This window comes from Leopardus geoffroyi, chromosome C1 (assembly GCF_018350155.1).
Source record: "Leopardus geoffroyi isolate Oge1 chromosome C1, O.geoffroyi_Oge1_pat1.0, whole genome shotgun sequence".
NCBI classification, from domain to species: Eukaryota; Metazoa; Chordata; class Mammalia; order Carnivora; family Felidae; genus Leopardus; species Leopardus geoffroyi.
In genome coordinates this window covers 1,055,618-1,082,637 of record NC_059328.1, presented here as the reverse complement: position 1 = coordinate 1,082,637, position 27,020 = coordinate 1,055,618, and the positions used below count along the sequence as shown (strand labels likewise).

Below are 27,020 nucleotides of genomic sequence, written 5' to 3'. Positions count from 1 at the left end.
ATAGTCCAGGACTCATTTGCTCTGTAGTCTTTTTTTTTTTTTTTTTTTTTTAATGTTTATTTTTGAGAGAGACAGAGACAGAGTGTGAGCGGGGGAGGGGCAGAGAGAGAGGGAGTCACAGAATCTGAAACGGGCTCCAGGCTCTGAGCTGTCGGCACAGAGCCCGACGTGGGGCTTGAACTCACAAACCGTGAGATCACGACCTGAGCTGAAGTCGGAGGCTTAACCGACTGAGCCACCCAGGCGCGCCCCGACTGTTCTCTAGTCTTAAACAATTCCCACGGGTCCACGACAAATATAAACTAGCAGCATAAGGTTACCATTTCTTCTGTGGTTGATCCCAAACATATCCTTTCCATCCCATAAAGATTCACAAAAATACAGTAGCAGTGCATTAAAATCATTTCTTTCTCTAGATCAGGAATTGGCAAGCTTTCCCTGTAAAGGGCCAAATCGTGAGTATTTTTAGCTTTGAGGGCCATGCGCTCTCACTCACAACCACTCACAACCACTTGAAGCTGCTGCTTCATCACAGAAGCAGCCCACACTGGGAACAAAAAGGGGCGTGGCTGAGAACCAATAAAACTTTATTTACAAAGGCGGGTGGGGGCTGGATCTGGCCTAGGGCCGGGCAGGCAGCGCTGTGGATCAGGGCTTCTCCCAAGGGGTTCCCCACAGGGCAGCCAGGATCACCGGGGAAATTATTAGGGATGCGAACGCTCAGAACCTGTCTCAGACCTAGGAATCTGACACTCCGGGGGTAAGACCCCCCAGAAGCTAGCCATTCTTAAGAATTCTGAAGCTCAAGTTTAAGAAACTACTGGTCTAGAAAACCAGCAAGAGCGGTGGACTGATCCAGAGCCAAGAACAAACAGAGCAAAGCAAACGTTTAACAGAAAGCTCCAGACCACACTCCCCAGAGAAGGCGGCACAGGGCCTTGGGGCGGTCTGATAAACAGCCGGGTACTAAAGGGCACTCCAGACAAAAACCTCCCAAACATGCAGTAAAGATCATGAGACTCCTCCCAACAAGCCTCACTTCTTGACAAAGAGTTTTCAACCCACTTTTTAAATTTTTTTTTTTTCAACGTTTATTTATTTTTGGGGACAGAGAGAGACAGAGCACGAACGGGGGAGGGGCAGAGAGAGAGGGAGACACAGAATCCGAAACAGGCTCCAGGTTCTGAGCCATCAGTCCAGAGCCCGACGCGGGGCTCAAACTCACGGACCGTGAGATCGTGACCTGACTGAAGTCGGACGCTTAACCGACTGCGCCACCCAGGCGCCCCTCAACCCACTTTTTAAAAAACGGTTCTAGAACGTCTAAGCTCACATCCTTCCTTCACTCGGCGTTCCCTCAACAGAATCTGGAACTCGGTCACTCCTTGGGGATGAAGCAGCCTTTGGGGTCTGTCACTCTCCCAGACCTCAGTGGAGACCATATTCAGCCACAGACCCTGACGACCTTCAAGGACGGTGAACCCTGTGTGAAATGCACGCACACACGCGAGGAAACGTTCCAAGAAAGTCAGTCCCGGTACCGGAGGGTTACTTCTGGTTAAAATCACAAGTAACTGGCACTGCTGTATTTTCCTTTCCAAAGCAGCTCTCTGCACCCTTCCTTCCTCCATGCTTAAAATGCCAACACCTTAAAAAAAATAATAAAACACCAACACCTTTTGCAAATCCAGGAAACACGTGGAGAAAATATAATGATTAAAATGCATCATTTGAAAGAAGAAAACTGTTTTTTGGGTGGGGGAGGAGAGAGAGAAACAAGAGGGAGAGGGGGAAAGGAAGGGAGAGCGAGCGAGCGAGCATGGGCTCAGTGCGGAGCCCGACACGGGGCTCAATCCCACAACCCTGGGACCATGACCCGAGACAAAATTAAGAGTTGGACGCTCAACCATCTGAGCCCCCCAGGCGCCCCCAAAAAAACAGTTTTAAGATGAAAACGCAAAAATGCTTCGACTCCATTCTCCTTTCAAAAACTGCCAACGGGGGCGCCTGGGGGGCGGGGGGGGGGGGGCTCAGTCGGTTACATGTTGGACTGCAGCTCAGGTCGTGATATCTCACGGTCTGTGAGCTCGAGCCCCGCGTTGGGCTCTGTGCTCTCTGGGGCCTGCTTCGGATTCTGTCTCCCTGTCTCTCTGCCCCTTCCCCACTTACGCTCTGTCTCTCTCAAAAATAAACATTAAAAAAATCTTTTAAATTCAAAATAAAAAAAATTTTTTTTTAATCGCCAGGGGACGCCTGGCTGGTTCTGTCAGTGGAGCATGTGACTCTTGATCTTGGGTTGGGCGTTTGAGCCCCACGGTGTACATCTGCTTAAAAATAAATTCTTAAAAATAAAAAAGTCGCGCAAACCCCTCCCGTCCAATGAAGGAGGAGTGGTCCTGACCCTGAGCACATGTGACGACAGGAGGGGCCGGGAGGAGGGGGCAAGGGCCCAAGGCTCTGGGAAAGACCCCTGGGCACCGCCAGGAAAGGCACCGGGTCCGCTGGCCCGGGGGCGGAGAGGAGGTCTGAAGGGAGCAAAGTCAGGGACGGGTCTGCAAGTCCGCATGAGGAGCAGGCCGCCGGCCCCACAGCCAACGGCGTGCTGCCACCCTGCAGGGCCCGACGTTCAGGCGTCGCCAAGGCAGGGAGAGTGGAGCTCGGAAACAAGGCAAAAACGGGATTTCAGAGAAACCCGTCAACATCCCTGGGGACAGGAGACAAGACGACACAGCCACGACACAAGGACAGGTAAAAGTTTTCACAAAAGGAACAAAGAACCAAAAAAGGACATCTTAGAAATTACAAATGAAATCAATCACAAAGCCCGAAAGTAGACAAGAACACAGAGTTAGGCAATAAAGCTGAGGAAAACCCTGGAAAGTAACAGAGACAGAGCAGTGAGGACCAAGGCCATCGAAGCCACCAGAGGTGCTCCAGAGGAAAGGGACACAGAACTAACCACCCAGAACCACCACCAGCTCAAGCCCCAACCGGGACCAGCGCGCACACCAGACGGCGGGCCAGGCCCCATGCGGCCACCCTCCAGGCCCCGGGCTCCAGAGGAAGGCAGAGGCGGGCCACGCACCGTGTGCAGCACTGGCCCGGCCTCCCAGGTGGGCCAAGGCCAGTGGCAACAGCAGGCCAGCGAGCAGGAAACAGGCCACCAACTGCAGGGCCCGGAGCAGAGAGGAAGTGAGGGCGGCACAAGGGCCCCAGGGCGGGGCAGATGGCGAGTGAGGTCAGGAGTCGGATGCCAGATCGGGGTGAACGTGACCGCAGAGCTATTAAAGTGAGTGAAAGGACGGAGTCCTCAAACGTGAGAGACGACGCGGCGGGCCTGGGCGCAGGCTGCAGGGGCGAGCAGCTGAGGCGGGACTGGGGAAGCAGCGGCGCAGGTGACACAAACAGGAGGTCGACAGGACAAAGCCTGAACAACAGGAAGTCGCTGCCCAAGGCCAAGTGGAGAGGACAGGACGGGGGATGCCCGGTTTGTGCCATTCGCCCTGTAGATGCAGACCTCGTCCACCGACCCCTTAAGCAGCCACAAAAGGAGGAGAGAGCATCCAGGAGGCGGCAGCCTGGGAAGCAGGGGCACCACCTGAGACTCTGTCACTCAACTAAGCGGGCCACTCTGGGCGGCGCGGGGCCACAGGCTCCCAGTGCCCACGGAGGGGAACAGGCATCTGGAGGAAGGAGAGCTGCCGTCGCTGTGTGGGCAGCAAACAGAAGATTCCAAGTGTGCTCCCACCCCCTGGTCCACCCGGCCCAACCCCAGAGGTGGCCACGATGGCCAGGCACATCAAAAGGACAGTCCCTCAGCCAGCGGGTGCATTCTCAACATGTCCAGACTGAGCGTCAAGTACTTTAAAACGAACAGTAGACAAATGAAGATCTAAATGGGGTCTTGAGCTTTCCGTCTGGTCATTCTTGGGTGAAGCAGCATCACTGCAGAGCTACTCAAGGGACAGGGAGGTGACATGATGGGCCACAGCGGGGCAGGGATCCCCCAAGCACCCATGACGCAGGAGGTGCACCAGGGTGAAGCAGGAGGGCCTGGGGCAGCCTCTCCCTCAGCACCAACACCTGTCCTAACTCCCCATCACCGGGCTCACCGAGGCCGTGTCAGGGCAGAAGGACTGGGCAGGGGACAGCGCCGGTGCGATGCAGCGGGGGGCGGTGGTGCAAAGGCCCAGCCTGCCAGTCTTCCAAGCAGGCACGTCCAGGGAGGCTACCTAATCTAGACTTCAGAATCATTTGGAGACAAACAAGCAGGAGCCAAAAGACCCAGAGAAACAGCCGTCCCCCTGGACACACCTAGAGACCACTCAGGAATGCACCCAGGGCGTCGGAAACAAGAACGGCCAGCACAGCTCAGGACAGCTCCGAGCCCATGAAGGCCTTTCCAGCACTGCAGGACCGCAGCCCCAAGGCCGTGCGAGGTAGCCCTTGTCTCCTCTGTCGCAGCCAGGGTCTCCCAGGGCCCAAAGAAGGGGCCGGTCGTCTTCGCTCTCGGCACCCCCGGGAGAGGCCCTTCCGGGACCGCCGAACAGCGGGGTGAACTCCAGCAGGCGTGAGGGCGAGGCCACACCAACAAGACGCCAGCCTGTGGCGGGTGCGCGTCGGCCCGCAGGGAGTCCGCAGTCAGAGCAGCCCTCGAAGTCGATGGGCAGGGTGGGCGTGACTCGCAGGTGAGTCCGTAGGCACTCTGACCGTGACGTCTACTCTGGCCCACAGCGTCCAGGGGCCACTGGCACTAACCCTGGCCGAGGCCTTGGCCAGCAAGGCACCCGCCCCTCCAGCCCCCTAACTGCCACCCGGCAGCTGTGGGCTCCTTCCCGCTGAAGCGTGGGCTCCAAGGCGGCCCCGCCAGCACCGGGACGAAGGCCTCCGTTCAACACGGGCCGCGGACCCTGACAGCCGGGCGGAGACGGGGCAGGGGGGCATCGGCGGACAGCATCGGGTCCCGCTGGGGGACCGCCGCCCGCTCCCACACGCCCCCCCAGGCCCTTGCAGACAACTGGTGCACGGCCCCCACCACACGGCCCCAGCCGCTCCTGTGCCCTCATTCCCCCAAAAAGGCCCGTTCCTGCCCCTGCCTCCCGCTGCTGGGCCGTGGGGCATGCAGGCGTTTATTAATAAATACACACGCATGGTGGGAACCTGTGTTCAGAGACAGAAACGAGACCCCGACAGAGGCCAAAGCCTCGGGGATGGGGCGTGCGAGGGAGGGTTTGGAGCAACTCAGGTTTACACACGGTCTCCTCGAAGTGCTCGTGTGACAGACCCAGGCTCACGACCGCCTCGTCCCCTCAGAAAGCCCGGCCCCTGGGCCACAAACAAAGGGAGCATGAAAAACCACGGTACGAACACCGCCTCCTCCAGAAAGGACTGGACACCAGGAGGCGGGGGCGCAGGCACAGGGTCGGGCCCGGGGCGCAGGCTGCTCCCCGACGAGAGCCCGGACACCCCTGACGCTAGGGCAGCGATCCCTGCTCTCAAAGCACGCTCATCCTTCTGGGGCCAGCTGAACGGCACCGGACCTTTGCCTTTTTGACTTCGCGGAACTTCCAGAAATTCAAGGTTAAGACTTGTCTCAAGACTGGAAACAAAAACGACAGTTGCCGTGGTCCCACCGCAACCCAAGCCACGGCAACTGGCACCTGAAGGATGCCACCACCCGGCCCTGGTTTCTTGTCCCTCCTGACCCCACTGGCCATACTGGCCTCCGGGGAAGCCTCCCGGCACAGGGTGCCAACCCCGGGAGAACATTCTGAGCAAGGAAGAGCAGGAGTGCCCACGTGCCCCAGCCTTTCCGGGCATCGCCGACAGAGACACAGGCAAGGGACGGTGAAGTGTCAGCAGACGCAGTCTCGTGGGAGGCCTGCAGAGCCAGGAGCCGGGAAAACCGCGGAACGGAAGGAAGCGGCTCAGTTTCTATAAATGACCTACGACAGAGACGCGGAAAAAAGGCCAACGTTCACGTGCAGAAAAATACTCGGCCGTCAACATGTGCCCTGTTGTGACCCAGCCCCACACTCAGCAGGGGCTCCGGCTGGAGGACGTGTCCACATCCAGGGACAGGTCTCCATCTGTGCCGACCTGGCTCCCTGCCGAGTGGCGGGTGCAGGAATCCACAAGCCGCACGCAGCCCCCGTCTCCACCGCGGGCTGCCCCCGCCACCTCCGCCAGGCGCGCAGACCGGAGGCACGATCCACAGGACGTCCCGTGCCCCCAGCGCACCGTCGTCGTGAAGGACCCCAAAGAGGCTCGGGGTATGAAAAAGGTATGAACCCCAAAGAGGCTCGGGGACAAAGACACCCCGGCCGCAGGCTGCACCCTGGCGGTCACCAAGCCGTGCCAACAGCAGAACGTCCTCACGGTCAGGAAACGTGCACCGAGGACGCACTCTCAAAAGAGAGGTGCGCCCACGCGGCGAGGTGTCGACGGCGATGAGCCTCGGTGAGGGCTGCTCTCCCGACTCCACCAGAGGCTTAAAGATTTTCCAAAATGAAAAGTCCCAAGCCAAGGAGAGGCGGCAGGCCTACAGATGGGCAGATTTCCACTCCGTCATCAGCCACCCACAGCAGGGGGACACGCGGGAACACAAGCACACGTGCCAAGACCGCATGCCCGGTGCTCTCGGGACGGCCCGGCAGGTACCACGTTCGAGCCACGGGTTGTGCAGGACGATCAACTCCCTCGATAGTTAAGCCCGTTTGGTGGTTTTTCTCAACACGAAGCCGAGTGCGTTGGAAACGAAACAGCCACATGACCCCTAACTCTGAAAACCCCCAATTTCCAGAACTGTAACAAACCCTGGTTATGATACCTGATCTCAAATTCCAATTGCACTCTCTGGGACAACGATCCAGGGACCCGACGAGCGCGTGGACCTGGACACACAGGCAGCAGGAGATGGAAAGAAACACCTCTGATCCAGCCAGGACTGCCGAGCACAGAACCGCAACTCCAAGGCCCAGCCGCCGGCCAAGGTGCAGGACAGCTGTAAAAGTCAAGTCCGTGGGCCGGTGTCGCCGGCTGTCCACCCAACGTGAGCAGGACAGGGAACCACGGTCTCTAAGCTGCTTCTCTGCCCACTGCCTTGTTTTCACTTTCTGGGAAACCTCATTTTTCCAGATAAGAGGCACTCTGGGGTCGGGGCACCCGACTGGCTCAGTCGATAGCAGATGCGACTCTTGGTCTGGGGGTCACGAGTTCAAGCCCCAAGTTGGGCTACTTAAAAAAAAGAAAAAAAGAATCGCTCTGGGGTCGATTTTACCCCGTTCAGATCAAGGCTGTGGATGAGGAGTTTACCACTGCTGGCTCCCAGGACAGTGGGGGCTCCCGACATCCCAGCGGGCGAGTCAGGGGCCGTGCGGACTTGACACGCAGAGGCCCGGGTCAGACGCTCCATCGCGTGCCCCACGGTGGACGCCGCCCCTTGTAAGGTGGCTGAGACGTGCAGTCTGGGAAGGGGAGGCGCCAACGCAGGGAGGGGGCGGTACCAACAATGGACAGCACAGGTCCCAGTACGTGGACACGCCCAGCGCGGGCACAGGGAGCCTCCACTGCCTGGCGCAGCCTGTGCTTTCTGCTGACAGCACCTGCTGACGTCCATCCAACCGGCTCAGCTGGCTGGGGGGGGGGGGGGGTGGGGGAAGAGCCACGGCACCAGCCTCCGCGTGCCACGTGGCCCCGACGGGCTCCCGGCCGCCTCCCGTGTCAGACGCCCTGGCTTTGGGAAGAAAGGGCGCTGCGAGTACTGGAAGGTTCAGATCTGCACGGCACGGCGCTCCAGCACACGCTCCAGAAGGGGAAGTGGCACGACCCGGGATCCCAGGGTGAGGAAGGGGCCTGGCCGGGACCCGGGCCCAGGAGACACCCAGGAAGCTCTGCCGTTTCTGTCTAAACTTCTAGAAACTCCTACTTGACCGGAAATAGCTGCGGTGACTACTCCTCATCCAGAAATGAGGGAAGGAGAAAAGGACGCTGAAAATCAGACTCAAGGACAGTGACCTCTGGGGCACCTGGGGGGCTCGGTCGGTTAAGTGTCCGACTTCAGCTCAGGTCACAATCTCATGGCTCTTGAGTCCAAGCCCCACATCAGGCTCTCTGCCGACAGCTCAGAGCCTGGAGATGCTTCAGCTTCTGTGTCTTCCTCTCTCTCTCTGCCCCTCCCTGCTCGTGCTTTCTCTCAAAAATAAACATTAAAAAAAAAAAAAAAGGGACAGTGACCTTCGCCTCGCTGTGGGCAGCAGACAAGTGGCCTCTAAGAGATTTTCAACTTTTCCCCTTCAACCCAAACCCAAAGAGCCACCCTTCCTGAGGCTGGACACAGGGCCCCTGCCCAGGCTCCCACGGCCAGGCCTTCCTCCAACCAGCGCCTGGCAGATGGGAACCCCGGGAGGATCTGCCAAACACACACCGAGAAGCCTCCTTCCCAGAGCACCCCTGCCCTCGTTAATAGTCCACAGCGAAGAGCCAGACGAAAAGGAAGAGTTGTCACCTGGACCAGGAATCTGCTCTCGGATCCAAGCCTGCACCTGACCCCAGAGGCCAAGGGTCAAGGGGCATCTGGAAACCAAGTCACGGAAATGGTTGCTGGCAGTGGAGTCCCTGGCTCGGTCAGGGCAGCCCCAGGGACAGGCACAGGCAGCGTGGATGCCACATGTCCTGGCCAAGGCAACCTTCCAGGCCCCAGGGGCCACCCCATGACCCAAAGAGACAGGAAGCCAGGCCCTCCAGGGCTCTGCAGAAAGGACAAGGCCGCCCCCTTCAGCCTCAAGGCCATGGTCACGTACACACACTCGCCTCCCGCACAAGGTGCCGCAGCACAACAGCATCTGGCCTGTCTGGAGGACCAGCACCCCCCAGGCCACCTGTCACCCCTACTAGCCTCCTGGAACCGACAGAACCAAACTAGTGCAAACTATGGCTGAGAAGAGGCCTGGACCTAAAAGTCCACACGAGAGGGGTGTGAGCTGTGGAGACAATGGATTTCGAGGGTGGACTGACCCCTTCCCGGCTGCCACAGGCCGCACACATGGCAGGCACTCCACAACAGAATGACCTCCACGGGGCACCTGGCTGGCCCAGTCGGTGGGGCACGCAACTTTTGATCTCAGAGTTGTGAGTTCGAGCCCCACAATGGGTGTAGAGATCACTTAAAAATAAAATCTTTGGGGCGCCTGGGTGGCTCCGCCGGTTAAGCATCCGACTTCGGCTCAGGTCACGATCTCACGGTTCGTGATTTCGAGCCCCACGTCGGGCTCTGTGCTGACAGCTCAGAGCCTGGAGCCTGCTTCGGATTCTGTGTCTCCCTCTCTCTCTCTGACCCTCCCCCATCCGTGCTCTCTGTCTCAAAAATAAATAAACATTAAAAACAAGGTTTTTTTAAATAAATAAATGAAGTAAAATGAAATCTTTTAAAAAACAAAATCAAAAATAAGATGACATCCACATTCAGGTCCACCTGCCACTGTGCTCGCACCATGACACTTGCCCCCCCAAACACCCAGAGCCCCTCACCCCAGTCCCCGCCCTTGCCTGGGTGGCACGGAGGGTCTCCTGCACAGACAGGCTCCTGCCTCTGACGCCAACGGAGGATCGTAAGCCCCAATACGTACCAGAGACAGGACACCGGACCGTCACTTACCACAACGGACGGGGACTCACATCCAGAATACATCAGGAACTCCCACCGATGAATAAAACAAAACAGCTCGACTCAAAAAGGGGCAAAGGACTTGAACAGGCATTTCTCCACAGAAGGCAAGCGCGTGGCCAAGAAGCACACCGGTCGCTCACCTCACCCACCACGGGGACGTGCAGACCAGGGTCGCGACGACCGACCACCCGCCTGCACCCGTCAGGGTGGCTGCCTTACCGAAACCACAGAAAACACAAAACAAACACGGATCCTCAGCAAGCACGTGGGAGAAACGCAACCCTCGTGCCCTTGGTGGTAGGAACGCCCGACGGTGCAGCCACCGTAGGAAAGTGCGGCCGTTTCTCAAAAAATTAAAAATACTGGGGTGAGTGGGTGGCTTGGCTGATCGAGCATCCAACTTCGGCTCAGGTCACGATCTCACCGTTCGTGGGCTCGAGCCCCACATCAGACTCTCTGCCCTCAGCTCGGAGCCCGCTTCTGATCCTCTGTCCCCCTTCTCTCTCTGCCCCTCCCCTGCTCGTTCTCTCTCTTTCTCTCGCAAAATAAACAAACAGCAAGTATATATATATAAATAAAAATAAAACAAAAATTGTAACTTGGACTCCAACAAAACTAAAAATACCTGCTCTCCTAAAGACACCCTTCGGAGAATGAAAACGTCAGTCACAGATTAGCAGGAGACATTAGCAAATTACGTTGGGTGAAGAACATACCTAAGTTACGTAAAGAACTTTCAAAACTCAATTAGAGAACAACCCACTTTAGGGCGCTTGGGTGGCTCAGTCAGTTAAGCGTCCCACTCTTGACTTTGGCTCAGGTCATGATCTCACAGTTCATGGGATCGAGCCCCCCGAGCCTACAGGGATTCATTCTCTCTCTCTCTCTTTCTGTCTCTCTCTCCCCCTCACCCCCTGCCCCGCCCAGCTCCCACCACATGCTCTCTCTCTCAAAAAAAAAAAAAAAAAAAAAAAAGGCTAGAACAGCAAGTTTTACGATAGCTATATTTTACCACAACAAAGCAAATGCACGAGGCTGATTACAAAAACACGAAAAATAACAAAATGGCCAATGCCAGTAGAAAGAAGTTAAAAAATGAGATTTTCACCCTTCAAATTAACAAAGTTATCCCGAATGACAGTCACCAAAGGTTGTAAGAGCAAAGGAACCTTCTTAATTCTCTGGGCGTGTAACAAACTGGCAAGCCATTTACAGAACGAGTTTCAGGAATGTGTAAAATCGAGAACCCTCTCAGGGCCCCAGGTCTCCTGGCGTCAGAGCACGGAGCGGTCACCCCTCAGTCGGGATTTAGGAGGCACAGGAGATACAGATGTGCATGTTGTGTGTGTGTAAGTAACACCAGCGGGTGCCCCCTTTGATCTGCCGAATCTTCCACAAGAAACCCCCCCCCCCCACCTGACCTCACACGTGCCCAAGGAGACACACGGTCAGAGAGGGCTGACCTCGGCCAGCACAGGACACAGGGGCCCCTCCCCCCCGCAGGGGGAGGGCAGAGCCACTTCGGAGGACAGCCCAGCACAATCTAGGTGCCCTCCGGCTCGGCCACGTCACTCGGGGCCCAGGCCCCAGGCACGCGCACAGGGGCCGATGACGATCGGCCACTCCTGTTCAAAGTCATCCACGTGGGAAGCCAGACCATCCGCCCCAAGAGTGGGGACAGGCCGATGTGCTCAAGCGGCAAAGCCACACGGCAACGAGGCGGCAAACGAGTGACCGGAGCCCCTGGGCGAGGGCCTGTGCAGACAGGCGCCAGTGACGGGGCCACGCTGGCTCCACGGGGACACAGGCGCACACACAGGACGTTCAGGATGGAGTCCCCTGGGGGTCGCAATGAAACAGAAGAGCGGAGCAAGCAGAGTGTACCTCTTAACCTGCGTGGAGACGCGGGGGGCTCAGCCGGTCTGAGATGACGTTCCCGCATCTACACTGGTGCTCGGAGGCTTCCGGGAAACGTTTGCGGCAAGACGCTCCCTGAAGCCTCACTCGTAACAAAAACGCGGCTAAATAAATGCCGGAACCCTCGATACCACAGAATACTTGGCAATATGGGGCCTTACACACGCGCACAGAGGCAGGCACATGCACACGTGTGCACGCAGCAGGCACGCGCAGAAGGCCCCTCAATCATGAGCAACGGTGGCCCTGGACCCTGCAAAGCAAGCGCGGAAGAGCCACTTCTGAGACAGCAGGGACCCGAGTGCGGGCTGGGCGCCTCTGGCAGGAAGGAGATCCCTTCGTTACTGTCGGCTACGCTGACGGCGCCACGGCTGTGACCCGTCCGGACTCTGGACACGTCAGGAGATGAAGTGCTGAACTAGGAAATCAGCACAGCCCCTTGCAAAAAAAAGGGGGAGAAGTCGGAGGAAACCAAACGCATAAGACACTGGGAAGTGCTGGGCCGGGCACGTGGGCCACACTCACTAGCCTCGCCACCCAGGTGTAAGCGGGAAACCTCCCGCCCTAACTTGCGTTTCCGTTTCCGTATCCCCAGACGCGCCCCGATGGCGCTGGAAGGGACGCACCCCTCCCAGGCCCTGCATCAGATGGTGCGCGCCCACCATCTCGGTGCTGGGAGTGACAGGAAGGGATCCGGACAGCCCTGCCCGGCACCGCCTTCCTAGATTTCTGTCCCACGAGGCCAGTGAAGCGTAACCAACAGTGGCAGAGGCCCAGGCACGCAGAGCAGCCACCGAGCTCCTGCCACCCCCTGGCCCAGCTCCCCGGTGCCACCTGCACCCCCTCCACAGGCCCCCGGCCCCTCACACCTGCCGAGGAGGCTGACGCTGGCCAAGGTTCCAAAAGCCTGGAGCCACAGGGACAGCAGGCCACCCTGTGGGGCTGCCCTGCTGGGTCCCCGTCATGGTCCTCAGCCCCCCAGGGATCACAGAGAACCAGGACACAAGCCTTTGTCGCAGAGACTGAGAGAAAACAGATCCACCAAAGCAATCACGATTCAAATAAGAACGTTTAAGTGAGAAAATAAAACGTCTAACTACACAAGAGGCGTCAAGCTCCACCAGGCAATTAAGTCTGGGGTGCAGGGGAGTCCACAGAGGGACCCTCCGGGACCCCAGACCCTCTGGAGAACAGTGAGGGCGCGTTCTCCCATAAAGGGGAGGAGTCTCCAACACCAGCCCCACAGGACCACCCGCTCCCACGCCAGAATGCTCGCCTGGCGGCAGCGAAGACACACCAGGCCGGCCCCGGCTGAGCCCGTTGGGGGGACACCACACTCTGGTTCGGGGCGTGGGGGGTGTGCAGGAGGAGAGGCTTCCTCCTGCGTATTTGGGAAGGAGCTTCAAAGTCCGGAACTCCCCCGGGGCCCCCAGCAGGCATCAGGGGCCGAGATGGGCGCTGTGGCGACGAGGGGACCTGGGCCCACCGTGCGGGCCCCTCAAGGCTCCTCAGGGCACAGGCCTGTGGCCCCCAGCCCTGTGTGGTCCCGTCAGTCAAGACCCTCCCTGACCTCCGCTCCAGGACCGGGCCCGCTTCCCCAGCCCAAGACCACGGCCGGCCCGCGCTCCACAAACACGGAACACGTCCCTGCTCGCCGAGCCGCCCCGAGGCAACCCGCGGGCCTACCTTGTTCTCAAAGCTGAAAGAGCTTCCTAAAACGAGACGCAATCCACTAAGGTCAGGCAGGCTGGGCGACACTTGCTGCGTACAAGAACGTGAAAAAAAAAAAAAAATCACAGTTTTGATAGTTCTGCAAAAAAAACTTAGCAAATTTACGACAAAACTGTCAAGTAATTAAGGCAAGGCACTTCACACATGAACTTAAACTGCTAATTAAAATCCCCTCGCTTAATTGACTACATTTGCATATCATTCAGCTCGGGAGCATCATTTTTGCAATGGTTTGGGCAACACAGTTGCAACGCCAGGAAGCGGGGAGGCAGCAGGTAAGGCGGGACCACCTGCACGCGCCCGCCGGGGCCGCACGGACTTCCCGCCAGGCCCGGGGTACCCTCACCCCCGCGGCGCTCTCTGGCCGCGGCCCCGGCCCCCCGCCCGGGGTGGCAAGGGGGCAGAGTCGCCAGCCCGGAGATCCCACCATGGGCTGCTCCTGGCCGCCCCCGCCCGGCACCTCGGCCTCAACCTCCCATGCAGGCTCCCAGCACGTGGGACGAGCGCACCTGCCTGTCCCTCCGGGGAGAGGGTTCCCGGCTTCCCCGGTGGCGCACTTGACCGCCCCCTTCCATCCGGGGTCCTCCACGTGCTCAGGGAGCACCAGCCCGGCCACCGGAGAAACACACTTGCCTCACCGGTGGCGATGGCTGAGCCTGGATGGCCGCGCTCACCGTCCACACACAGGCACAGGCCCCAGGCTGGCACACGTGGCCTCGCTCTGCGGTGGGGGCCAGGGGCCACACGGCAGGAACCGCAAGGCTGAGAGCGCCCCCCTCGAGAAGGGGAGCTCCCTGTGAGCAGGGGCCCGACCAGGGCAGCCCCAGCACCTGCGCGACGCATGGACCTCAGCCGACCAGGGCGGCTTAGGGACCCAGACAGGGCACCACAGGGCCCAGGCCGGCAACAGGGCTGTGGGCCTTTCAAACAGGGGTTATGGGGGCGCCTGGGTAGCTCAGTCGGTTAAGCATCTGACTTCAGCTCGGGTCATGATCTCGTGGTCTGCGAGTTCAAGCCCCACATCAGGCTCTGTGCTGACAGCTGGAGCCTGCTTCAAATTCTGCGTCTTCCCCTCTCTCTCTGCCTCTCCCCTGCTCTCGCTCTCTCTCTCTCTCTCTCAAAAATAAACAAACGTTAAAAAATTAAAAAAAAAAACAACAACAGGGGTTTCTGTGTCACTTTCAGCACAGAGCCTACATCAGGATCGCAGACCAGTGTCCACGTCCCCACAGCTGAGCCACTGTCACTTCCCAACCTGACGGTCTCAGTGTAGCGGGGAGCAGGTCTGGACGGAGAATGTCAGGCAGACAAAAGCATCCACGGGGATAGCCCCACGGACTGAAGTGGTGCCCAACCCACGGCTCTGTGGAAGGAGGGCCAGAGGGGGAACCACGAATGCCACACGCAGGAGCCGGCTCGCCCATCACTGCCACCCCCCCACACAGAGGTCTCACCGGGGGGCTGGGGTCACCGAAAGAACACTCAGCTGACAGGGGGCAGATGCAGACAGGGCATGAGAAGCTGGCTCTGCTCCCAAGGGAATGCAGGCCTGGCCCCCATGAAAGGTTCCCTCTGGTCATCCGGCACCGAGCGCCCGGCGGGGGTGGCCATGCTCACCCGGGCTGTGGGGACACTGCAGCGCGGGGGTCGTGTCCTGCGTATGAAGCAGGACAGACCTTCAGCCCCCCCAAAAACACACTTCCTCCCCCAACACGCAACATGCCCCGGTGGAGAAGAGGAGGACTCAGGGGAGAACGCGCCCCAGACCCAGACTCTGGGCAGGTCCCCAGACACCAAGTCACAAGCAAGTAGCTTCCTGTGAGGACGCAGCAGACGGCCTCTGGGGCAGGGAGACAGACAACCCGCCACCAGCAGATGCCCCCAGAACACGTGCACTGTCCCCACCCCCATCCCAGAGGTTCAGACCCAGGAGCTGGGACGCACGGTGGAGCCGCCATCGTGGGACTGTCACCCCTACCTGCCCCCTCACACGTGGGCTCCGGGGTCCGGTTAGGGGGCAAGGGCCACACGAGAGCCCCACTGGCACCTGGGGCCCTCAGACCGCAGGGACCCGGCTGACCGTCTCGCGCTTCCCTCTCCTCCCTGCCACCCCACCCGCCACAGCGGTGACCCTCTACCTCAAGCGCCCAGCGGGTCCCCGGGAAGCCTATTTCCAACAAGAGGTGTTTCTTTCAAAGCAGCCAGCTAACGTGCCATCGGAAGCCCCCTTGAGGCGGGCAGCACGGCCAGGCTCATCCGGCGCCAGAGCTGAGAACACCTTCGCTCAACAGGCAACAGCCAAGCACCCGAGTCAGAGCAGGTTCGAAGCCCCCCCGCACAGATCTGAGCGAGCCACCTTCTTGATGACACAAGACACGGCCAGGACAAACGATGCCTGAGGGACACCACTTTACTCCCGAGAAACTCCCTCCCTCTCTCCTCGCTGTCAGGAGCAGAGCTGCCGAGGTTTCTCGATAACTAGTGATTTCATGCCTCTGTGAGTCATTCAAGGAGTATTTACTCCGGGCCCGGAACTGGGGACCCAGCTGTGACCAACCTGCCCCCTCCACGAGGCTGACAACCACAAACACACAAATCCCAGGCCCACCGCAGCGGGGTGGCCCGGGGAACGGAGCGGAAGGCCCGACCACCGCAGGCTGCGCGGCCCCGAGCGTGGCGCCGGCGCTTCCTGAATCGCGACCCGTAGCTGGAAGTCTCCAAGTCGTGTTCTCTGCAGCCTCCCCAGTCCCAGCAGTAAAGTCAGATGAGACACAGGCGCCAAGCACCCAATCTCACGGGTTTCCCGGGCTCTGCCAGGACCCCTCCCGAAGCCTCCCATCTGCCTCCACCCACACGAAAGACACGAGGATTACCCCAAGGGACGAGAATTTCCAGCAACGACCAGAGCAGCGCCCGGGGCACGCGCAGCGGGTACCGGGCACCACGGTCACCAGCAGACCTACACGCAGCCAGAGGGATCTCTGCCCCAACAGGTGCCCCGTCCACTCTCGTCATTCTTCTAGACATCTCTCCCGTCCCCCAACCATCCCAGTTCCGTTCCACCCCAGGGTCCGGGTCCTTAATTTTAGTAAACAAGTTGACACAAGCAATGGTGAGTCCCAAAACTGGAGGGACCCCCACCCCCAGGCCCCCCTCCTGGCTCCCATGCTGTGACCAGCAAGGCCACTCCACCTCGCCGAGCCTCTGCAGTGATGTTGCCCAGAAAAACAGTAAGTCTCACGCAGCAAAACGGGCCTCCGGCCCGTCCTCACTGCTCTGAAAGCAGGGCTCCCCTAGAATCGGACTCTTGATTCACAGAAGAGCAGCCTAAGAGCTACTGTTTACTCCACGCCAGCCCTGCAAACGTGCTAGAGGCTTCCTGAGCGTGACCCAAGTTTGCCTGCACAAACCGCACCTGGGCTACCGGGCAGGGCAGCCTCTGAGAGGTCACGCAGGGCGGGGACCTGGGTCGTGCTCACACATGCAACAGGGTGGCCACATATGTAGCCCCCCCCCCCCAAGGTCCCTACCACCCACGCCACTTCATTCCCATGGACACCGTTTGTGGCTCTAACCCAACACCAACTGAAACCCGCTTCAGACCACGCGAGGCCTTGCAGGGAGGGGCCGCCCGCCACACACAGCCCCACACCGCCCCACACCCCTAGGAAATGACTTCCTGTCCCTTCACTGCGACGCTGATCCACCCCCCCCCCATCTGAGATGGTCAATCAACAGAAAGCGGGGAGCACTGGGCATGGTCCCCAGGCCACGCCCCGGCTCCGTCCCAACTCCGCCTGGTTCCCCATTTCCCCAGGGACAGCAAGCCAGGAGGGCAAGGGCTGGGGCAAGAACGGAGGCCTTCTCCTCCCCCTGCAGCTCTCACGGACCTTAAGGAAATAATTCAGCCTCTATATTTTGACTCAAAACAAAGAAACTTTTTAAAAACATTTCAGTTGAAACTTGCATAATTCCTCCAGTGGAGAAATCCTCCCTGACTTTCGCAATCCTTAGAAAGACACACATTATTGGTGCTTGTGTAACAGTCTCCGGGGCCGCCGTGAAGAGTCCGGCCGCCGGCCTGGGCCACCTCCCGCGGTCACCTCCTGCCAGACGGCCAGGGCCGGCCCCGGAAGCACGGCCTCCCCCAGCAGCACCCCCCCCACCCCCCCCTGCTCCCCGGCGGCCAGGGGTGCGGGGTGCGGCTCGGCCACAGTCCCCCAGACTTCCTCCAGCGCAGGCCTGTCTGCCCTCACCCGGCACCTCAGACAGACATTACACAAACCGGCTGCGGGGAAGGTTGAGAAACCGAGACGCCAAGAGTCAATGACCCTACTCTCATAGCCCCAGCTGACGGATGGACGGACGGACAGACCCCAGTGAGACAGCAGGGACAGAGGCAAAGGTCACTCAATGACCCCACTGTCCCAGGCGAGCTGCTGCCCTGGGGAGACCCCAGAAGCTAGGGGGCCTGGCCCAGCTGGAAACTGGAAGGATGGCAGACAGACAAGCGGACAGACCACACCTGGAGAACCATCTAGACATGCCTCTGCTCACTCAGACGGGCTGAGGCACCCGGCCAGCCATTCAGCAGCCCCTCGCTCCCGCACGGACAATTCCACGGCATGGGGGGGAGGGGGGAAGCAGAGCTCGTTTGAGCTGCCACGTCCCCCACTGGAGAAGACTCCCCAGCCTTCACTCTGGCACGCCCTGTCCTTCCGCATGGGTGGGAGGGGGTGGCCAAGGCCCATCCAGGGCGTCACCTAAGCCGGCACCCACCTTCTCAACCACACGTCTGCAGCCAGGAAATCACCATGGAACCCCACAAAAACCTACAGCAAAACGAGTGGACAAAGAGACGACTCCGTCGCTAAGTCTCTGCCCACACAGCAGACGGCATCCAAAGGACAGCACCCCGTTCAAGAGGTCGGAGTCTGTTCCAGCCTGGCAGCACCCTCTTCACGCTGTTCCTTCCCATGATAACATCAGCTTAAATAAGACCAGACACACCTCTCCAGGGGAGAGTCCACAGACCAAGACCCCCTTCCCGGCCTGTGGACCCAAGAGGTGCCGTCACTCCCCAAGACAGGCCACAAGACTCGGCATCCCCAGGGCTGCCGGCCGGTCCCTGCTCTGAGGAAGCCTGCCCTCTGACCAGGGAGAAGTTGCAGGTGACACGAGAAAACCTGTCCCAACGTCAGGAATCCAGACACATGCAGTCGCGGACCCTCACGCCACACGCCAAGGGGCCATCGGCCTGCAGGCCCCTGGAGCACAATGAGCCGCATGACAAGAGCAAGGCTACAAAAGGACCCTTCCGAAAACCTGGCGGTCTGAAGGACGAACGGACGATCCGCACAAGCCAGGCTCTCCGATCTGGGAACTGGGACCCCAGGAAGAACAAAGAGCATCTCCGAGGAGCCCCCACCCTGCCCGGGCCCCAGGGAGGCAGCGCCCCGTCCCGCGGTCGGCCCTGGTTACCCCGCGAGGAGGCCTCCTGCGGGCCAAGAGGCCAGGCCCCCAGCAGCAGCTGAGCCGGCAGCACCCACGTCCTCCTCTGTGACAGCAACCTACGCTGCTAAACAACCAGGCCAATTCAGCACAGACACCATCAGACAAGCCCAAGAGGAAGGGACAGAGCCAGTCGGGCAGAAGAGGGCAGGGGTAGAAAGGGCACCACGGTCCCCATCTCCTTGCCATGTGTTCCTCCACACATGACGTGTCCCCACCCCCACCCCACCCCCACCGGACACCTAAACACCCTAGGGAAATAAAACATCACCAGTCACCACTTGCTACGGTCCCCATCTCATACACGAGAAAACGGAGACCCACACAGGTTAAGCCAACTGGCTCGAGGTCACATAGCAGGAGGGACGCAATGAGGACGTGGGAGCCATCCCCTGGGGTCCCACAGCTGGGCTAGCCTACCACAGGGCACCCAGGGCAGCACCCCGTGGGTGGGGGAGGGGGGAGAGGCTGGGAGACGGCTCCCCACGGCCCCAGCACGGCCGACAGCACGTCCTGCAGGCCCCCGTGACGTGAGGGGGCATCCCTAAGGAGGGGGCATCCCTAAGGAGGCCTGCCAACCCACACTCGCAGACAGGCCGCCGTCACAGAGTTTCCGGGTTCGAGGTCGGAGCCCCACCCCACGCTCATTTCCACACTGGGGCGACCACAGACAACCCGCCACGGCCACGGCCACAGGCAAAGCAGGGTGGGCAAAGGTGAGCGGGTCTCCGAGACCCCCAGAGACCAGCGGCCCTCCTGGCACTGAGGACGAACGGTGCCGAGTCTCCGGCTGGCAGGAGAGCTGGGCGGCTCGAGCCCCACAACACGGGAACGTGCCTCAGCTCCCACTGCCTCACCAGAACCCAAGGCCCCAGGGGAGTCATGTCCCCTACAGAGAGGAATTCTAGCACGTTCTTTGTTCCCTGCTGTCCTCAACCCTGCTAAGTCAAAAGTATTAAACTAAGCTATAAAGTAATTGAAGAAATCAAAACATATTCCACAAATAAGCCGTCAGAGGCGACCGGAAGGAGCGATCAGAGATAGGCGGGGCACGGGGTGGGGGGGGGGGGCTCTTCCCAGGCAGCTCCTTCCATAGCAAGTGGGGTCTAGGCAGCCGGGGGGTCCCATCCCTCCCTGAGGCCGAGACCTTCCTCCTCACGTGGTGCCCTCGGCACGCAGACAGACGAGCACATGGCTCTGCTAAGGGATTTAAAGAGAACGCCACGCCCCAGGACTCCCAACTGCGTGGTCACAGAGCCAAGACAGCAGGCAGAGCCCCAAGAACAGGACAGGCAGAAAAAGCCAGCAGGAAGAGCACCCCACGAGGTGGCAGAGCCGGCACGAGAGCTCGTGGGCAGACGCCCAGGCCACCACCACACGGGACAGCGGGCGCTGACACTGACCTGGAGACCCCACCCACTTACGAGAAGCGCGTCCTCCTCATCTTGGGAAATTTCCGTTTAATCGGTACGTAAAATTTAAAGCAGCACGGGGGAAAGCACGGAAGGAGACAGGGCGCTGGTCATCTGTCGAAAAGGCCAGAGCAGAAACGGGGTCTGGCCTCAGCTCCACGGACGGTGGCGCCAGGAAACAGTCCTGCCTCCTCCCCAGGCAGCGCTCCGGCCCGGGAGCCCAGGCTGGGCCTTCCCTGAGCCTGGGGACGGCCGCGCCCAGGAGCACAGGGCCTGCTACAAGGGACCCCGGGGCCAGGACTGTAGCTGTGACAAAAGGCCAGCCCCGGCGAGCCCCCACCCCGCAACTTGGACACCAACACAGGCACACCCCGCCGGACAAGGCCCTCTGCCACCTGCTCTGGAGGTGGGGGACCTGCCACGGCCTCACCCACCGGCTACAGCCCGCACCTACCACAGCCCTGCACACAGGACTCCCCTAGGCCACACCGGCGGTGGAAGGAGCAGGCGCCCCGAACAGAAAAGCCCCCAGTTCACACGGGGTGCTTATCACGCCGCCCATCACAGACTCATGTGAAATCGAGGGCTCGGGCCGGCCTTTCCTGCCAGCATCCTCCCCGACTCAAAGCATCCCTCGTGCACAACCCCTGCCCTACAGTCAGCGGACGGCTGCCACCGGGGCACCGGCATAGCTGAGGGCAGAAATGCCACCGAACGCTCGTGCACGTGTGCGCGCGCACACGGCAGCCCTCTCCCCAAGCACAGGCAAACAGGCCCCTACATCCCTAGCCCCTCCTCTGCTCACCGAGACTCTGACACTGCGCTGGAGGGGCGCCCAGAGAAAACCGGGCGGGAGCATCTATTCACAGATTTAGAAAAAGAAAAGTTTGATGCAATAGCTGAATTAATTAGGCCTCCTAAGAATAGCTAAGCCAGTGCAGCATTCCGAGCGTGCAGTTTAATAAGCCTGGATATTTAAAAGAAAAGTTACAAACGCTTGGGGAGGGGAAGGCAGCATGAAGAGCTGGTGAGGACCCCAATGAATGGTTCTGGCGTCCAGTGGCCCAGAAGCTGCCCGGCCGGATCAGAGATCCTCCGCCGGGCAGACAACAGAGCCTCAGCCAGTGGCCTCCCCCGCCCTTCAGCGTTTCAGGGAGAGGGAGACAAGGAACCAGGCGTGTCCAAAACAAATCGCAGGCCACGAGCTACTCCTACTCAGGGCCCCAGGTGCCCACTGACCAGGGCCCCAAGCCCAGGGCCAAGTGGCCCTTGCCGCCACACGGGGGACCCAAGGATTCACACCCTGGCAGGCCCACGGAGACGCACAGAGCTGGAGTCGCCGTGTCTCGGCCCCCTGCCACCGCGGCCTGGACACCTGGCTTCGTTTCTGAGTCTGTCTCCCAAGACTTCAAGGCACAAACAGGCGCTGCCTGGCCCAGTTCTGTCTGCCGAGGTCCATGGGCAGGCAGCCCTCTCTGTCTGCGAGCCTGGGAGCCCACTCGGTCTGGACACCTCCTCAGGGCCCCAAGGCAGGCCCCAGGCCTGAGGCTGCAGCCTGGGCTCGGCCCACATCTAACTTCCCAGGACTCGGGACAAGAGCATCTGAGTCCTGAAGCCTGCCCTTCGCAGCCCATCTGAGCAGCCCATCTGAGCGACGGCTTCTGTGCCCGCCAGGCCGCAGAACACGAGGACCCCCCACCCCCACCCCCACCCCAACTCCTAGCAAGCCGGCTCATCATGAGGATCGAGCCGGAGGACCTTCCTACGCAGCCGTCGATGGGGACACTGACGCCACCCTGAATTTCCTCAAAAACAAACCCTAAGACACGTCCCGGCCTGCAGGGACAGAGCCCCTGCCTGGCCCCGCGACGGCCCCCCAGCCTCTCCCCGGCCCTCCCAGCTTCCAGGCCCTGGGGCCCAGCACACCCAGCCTCCTCCCACGGCCAGCAGGGACACTCACCCGGGGCACCCGCCGCTTGTACTTGTTGCCATAGTCAAACTTCTCCTTCACGTCGTCCAGGCAGCGGCCGAGGCGCGCCTGCTCCTCCTTGCCCGTGTAGTCCTGGCTCAGCAGGATGTAGGCCCGCCAGTTGGCCGAGTCGAAGCCCCAGTGGCAGGTCCGGTTCTCCAGCGCCTTGTGTGAGTGCACCACGAACTTGTGCGGCGGGTACATGAGGCGGCAGTCGAGGCACTGGATGCAGGCGGCGCTCGGGCTGCTGTAGAGCTCGGGCACCAGCAGCCCCTTGCACTTGCCGAAGCACTCGTGGTACACACGCACGCTGCGCTCGCTGAGCTCCAGGCCCAGCGCCAGACTGGCGGCCAGCTCCTTCTTGCAGGGCGGCGGGTAGGCGCCTCCGTACAGCAGCGCGTTGCACAGGCGCTCGGCGTCCGTCTTGGTGATGAGCCCGCACGAGGGCGCCGAGAAGGGCAGGATGCCCATGACTTTGAGGATCTCCAGCTGGTCCGCCGTGCAGCGCGAGCAATAGATGTGCAGCTCGTCGCACACCGAGTTGATCTGCTGCAGCGAGAAGTCGCGCAGCACCGAGTTGAGGATCTGCGGCAGGCACAGGCGCTTCTCGCCGCCCACCACGAAGCACGAGATGGTCTCGCCCTCCAGCACGGTCTCGCAGCGCTCGGTGGAACGGTCGGATGGCATGAAGAAAGGCCCGGGGAGCACCGGCGGCGGCGGCTGGATGGCTGGCAGGTGCAGCACGGGCGGCGGCTCCGCGGCCGCGGGCACCGGCGCCGGCACCGCAGCCGCGCTTGCCTCCTTGGCGCTCTCCTTCTTGTAGGCCTCCTGCGCCCAGCGCGCCGAGAAGGCGGCCGGGCCGCCCAGCGAGCTCATAGAGCTCAGGTGGAACTGCTCCAGCGTCTTCTGCAGCCCCGGGTGCGGCTGGAAACCGCCGCGGCCGCCCGCCGCCGCCTCCATGGTGCGCTCCGGCTCCCCGGGCCGCTCCCGCTCCCGCGCGCCCGGGCCCCCGCGGCCCCCGCCGCCGCCCCGGGCGCCCCGGCGGCGCCCCCGGCCCCTGCCCCGGCCCCCTCCCCCCGCCGCCGCCGCCGCCGGCTCCCGACCGATCACGGCCGCGGCCTCGGCCTCGCCCGGGGGCGCGAAGGGGTAGGCGGGCGGGGCGAAGGGGTCCCGCCGCTGGAGCCCGCCGGCGCCCGGGCCCGGCGCCACATCCACGCGCCCCGCGCCCCGCCCGCCGCCGCCGCCGCCGCCCGGGCCCCCCGCGCGCCCCCCGCGCGCCCCCCGGGCCCTAGGCGCGGGGCATGACCCTGCGCGCGCCGCCAACGCCAACGCCAACGCTCGCGGGCCCGGGGCTCGCGGGGGGCGCGCGGGCAGGTGCCGGCGCCGCGAGGCGCGAATCGCCGCGGCGGCCGAGGCCGAGGGGCCCGGGAGGAGCGGGGGCGCGGGCGCGGGGCCCGCCGGGCCGTCCTCGCGCGGCGCGCCGCCGCCGCCGCCGCCGCCGCCCCGCTCCTCCCACCGCGCGGCGCCCGCCCGGCTCGTCCCGGCGGCGCTGGCCGGCCGCGTCGCGCCCGCCGCCGGCCGCCCCGGCCCGGCCCGCGCCCACCCCGCCGCCCGCGCCCGGCTCCGCGGCCCGCCCGCCCGCCTGCGCGCGCGCGGCTTCCGGGGCGGCGGGAGCGCCTGTGGCGGCGGCCCTCAGAGCGCGGCGGCGGCGGCGGCGGCGGCGCGGGGCTCGGCGCACATCCTCCCGGCGGCTCGCTCCGGCTCGGACTGAGCGCCGAGCGCTGAGCTCACGCCGCCGCCCCGCCCCGCGCCGCCCCGCCCCGCGCCGCCGCCGCCCCGCCCCTCGCGCCGTCTGGAGCCGCGCGTCCGCCTCAGCCCAGCGCCGGCCAGGAATGCGACCGCCTCCCGGCCCGGCTCTTCCAAGAACGCGCCCTCCCCCCCGCCGCCACCCCGCCCGGGCTCGGGCCTGCTCGGCCGCGCTCGGGCCCGTCCGCCGGGGACTCGGCTCCGCTCGGCCCCGCCCGCCCCGGACTCGGCCCCGCTCGGTTCCCCCTCGGGCCCCCACCCCCACCCCCGCCTCCTCGGCCCCGCTCGGGCCCGCCCTCCGGAAGGGCGCTCGGCGGGGGCAGCGGCGGCGCCCGGGGCCCCCCCTTCCGGCCGAGGCCGCTTCCTGCGCCGCTGGGAAGGCGCCGGTTCCGCCGCCGACACCGCCGCCGCCGCCGGGGCCCCGAAACCCACACGCGGCCCCCGCCACAACCGCAGACTCGCGGAGGGGCGGGCAGGTCGGGGGCGGCGCGGCCTCCGCCGCCCGCCACGCCGTCAAGGCCACGGGGACCCCACGCTCGGCGGGGACGCCGCAGGGCACGACCCGGGTCCCATAGAATGACGAGGACGTCTAGGGGGTTACTCCACGTTAGGATTGCCCCACCCGAGGGAGGCCACACAAGAGACACGGTGCAGCGTGGCCCAGGGACCCCCCACACGTGCAGGCGCGGCCCAGCACGCCCCCCGCCCGTGTCCCCCGGATGATTGACCGGCTGCACCGACCACCCCACGACCGTGCACCCTGGTCGCGTGGCAGCCAGCAGCTTCGCCTCCCACTGGTCCCAGTGCAGAACTGCCTGCTCCCTGGGGCAGGGGCTTTGTGCGCTCGATGCACAGCCCTGAGTCGGGAACCGTGCCCTGCGCGCACAGGCCAGGCCACTGCCCGGGCCGGGCCCAGGGTCGGTCCGTAGACAGGTGGCCTGACCCTTATGCTGCAGCCCCGCTCCCCCGCCTCTCCCCACCCCCCCCCCCCCCCCCCCCCCCCCCCGGCTGGAGAGCCCCTTCCACGTCTGGAGGGCGCCTGAGGCAGCCCCAGGGAGACACCTCACTGTGTGTGTCCTTCCACGACTGGCTGTCAAGGGGGAGAGACAAACCAGAAAGTGCAGGACAGGAAAAGACCAGGGGCTCCAAGTTGGACAGGCTGGCTAGATGGCCCCCAGAGGAGGCAGCATCTTAGCTGAGGCCTAGCGGGTAGGCACTGGAAGTCAAAGAGATGGTTCTATCTGTGCTCAACCCCAGTGCAGGACAGTCCAGCCAAGCTACACAGCAACACCTTTTCCTCCACAGGACAAGGCCACCCAAGCCGACCTGGGCACTAGGTGACATGTGAGGACCATGCCCGCTCCAGCCTGAGTGACCTTCAGTTGACTTCAGCTTGTCACCTCCTGCTCCTACCTCCCCAGTGGAGGCTGAAAGTGGCCCCAGTCCAGCGCTCCTAGGGGGTGGCACCTGCCCCGGGGAGCCGACCAGGCATCTCTATGGCCCGTGTCACCCCTGAGGTGCCGGCAGGTGTCTGGGGAGGCAGCTAGGACAGGCGGGCACAGGGGGACGCCAGGGAGGGGCTTGCGATTCAGGGTGCAGTGGCCCCAAGTCTGGACACCTGATCACTCCCCTCCATGGACACGACCCCCCCCCCCGCCCTCGCCTGTGTCCTAGGGCTGTCCCTCCCACCCTTCTCTCGGATTCCTCCAGCAACAGCAGCCCCGATAGGACGCGTCTCTATGTGTGCAGACACGAGGCTCCAAAGGAGTATTTCAAAAACAAAGAAAAGGCACCTCTTGTTTTGGGATATCATTTTCTTGCTCCACATTTGGACCCAAAACGTTTCTATTTTACCTGAGAAGGTTAGTTCCTTCCATGTGGGTTTGAATTCTACGCAGCTCGGGCAACCTGTAATCCAAAGGAGGCGGTTGGGGCACCAGAGGGCTGTCTGGGAAGGGTTTCCAGCCAAGCACAGAATTTCTGTTCTTTTGGCCAAGCAGACACCCCCACAGGGGCCCCAAGCCCTTGGTCCCCTTGATAGGCAGTGCCCAGATCCAATGGACCACTTCCCTGTACATCCTCTGACTTCGCGTGCATCTGGGAAGGGGTCCCAGGAAGGGGTCAGGCAGGGGACCCAACATTTTTCCCAAGTTGCAGGAGGTACGTAGTAGGGGACAGGTGAGGGGTGAAGAGCCCTGAGAAGCAGAAAGGGCCTGGATCACCTCTAAAACTCCTCCTCATTGGACTTTGAGGCCTCCTCCCCGAAAGATGTTGGAGTTTCTGGAGCAGCCAAGCCCACCTCGCCCGCCAAAGGCCAGGCCAGCCATGCCTAGACAGAGCCAGCCAGGCTCCTGTCTTCTCTCTGACCCAGTGGGGTGTCTCAGCCCTGCTGGCCTTTCTCCCTCCACCCCACCCCCACAGCTGGATGGTGGGGTGGCTCACTCCTCCCCCTGTCCCCCTGCCACTGGCCAGGCACCAGGCTGGCAGGCAGAAGGTCCAGTCCACGGGCAAAGCCACATCGGAGGGCAGGGACCCACTACACCTGCGCCCCCGCCCCGGCTCACGGTGTGGGCAGCGGGCTGTGTGTGTTCGTATCTGTGGGACTTGTACCCCTGCAGGCACAGGGCTGAGTGCTGGGACCAACAGGGAAGGAGAGAGCAAGTTCTGCCCCACGTGGCTTCCACCTCCTGTGGCCAAGGATTGACACATCGGCCGGCAGAGGAGCGACATCATTCGGGTCCTGAGGAGGGCTTGAGAGGCTGGGAGCTGGCCTTGGAGCCAGCAGTGTTCAGGGTCAGAGGTGAGGGCACTGGCAGTGATGGGGGGGAGGGGGACGCTCACAGGCCCAATGGGGGAAAAGGGCTGGAAGGCTCGAGGCAGCAGCCCCGACAAAGAGACCCCAACAGACGGCTTCCTGCTTCCCTGAGTGGACCAGCCCGGTCCTCCCCAGCTCCCCCCTGCCCCCTGCCCCCTGCCCCCTGGGAAGTGGGAGAAAACACCTGGTTGA

The 27,020-nt window shown here is 62.1% G+C and overlaps 1 protein-coding gene across 4 annotated transcripts in view; it reads right to left on the bottom strand.

The window, feature by feature from the left end:
• Nucleotides 1-23,244, bottom strand: part of SKI (SKI proto-oncogene) — a 70,673-nt gene extending 47,429 nt beyond the window's left edge. For 2 of the 4 annotated variants that reach the window (XM_045475332.1, XM_045475331.1), the window contains exon 1: nucleotides 22,199-23,242. In XM_045475332.1, coding sequence (XP_045331288.1) covers nucleotides 22,199-23,167 — 969 coding nt within the window. In that variant the 5' untranslated portion in view covers nucleotides 23,168-23,242. Of the gene's footprint in view, nucleotides 1-22,198 lie in introns of all 4 variants that reach the window. The other 2 variants (XM_045475330.1, XM_045475333.1) reach the window with 2 other exon arrangements.
• Nucleotides 23,245-27,020: the final 3,776 nt, after the last annotated feature.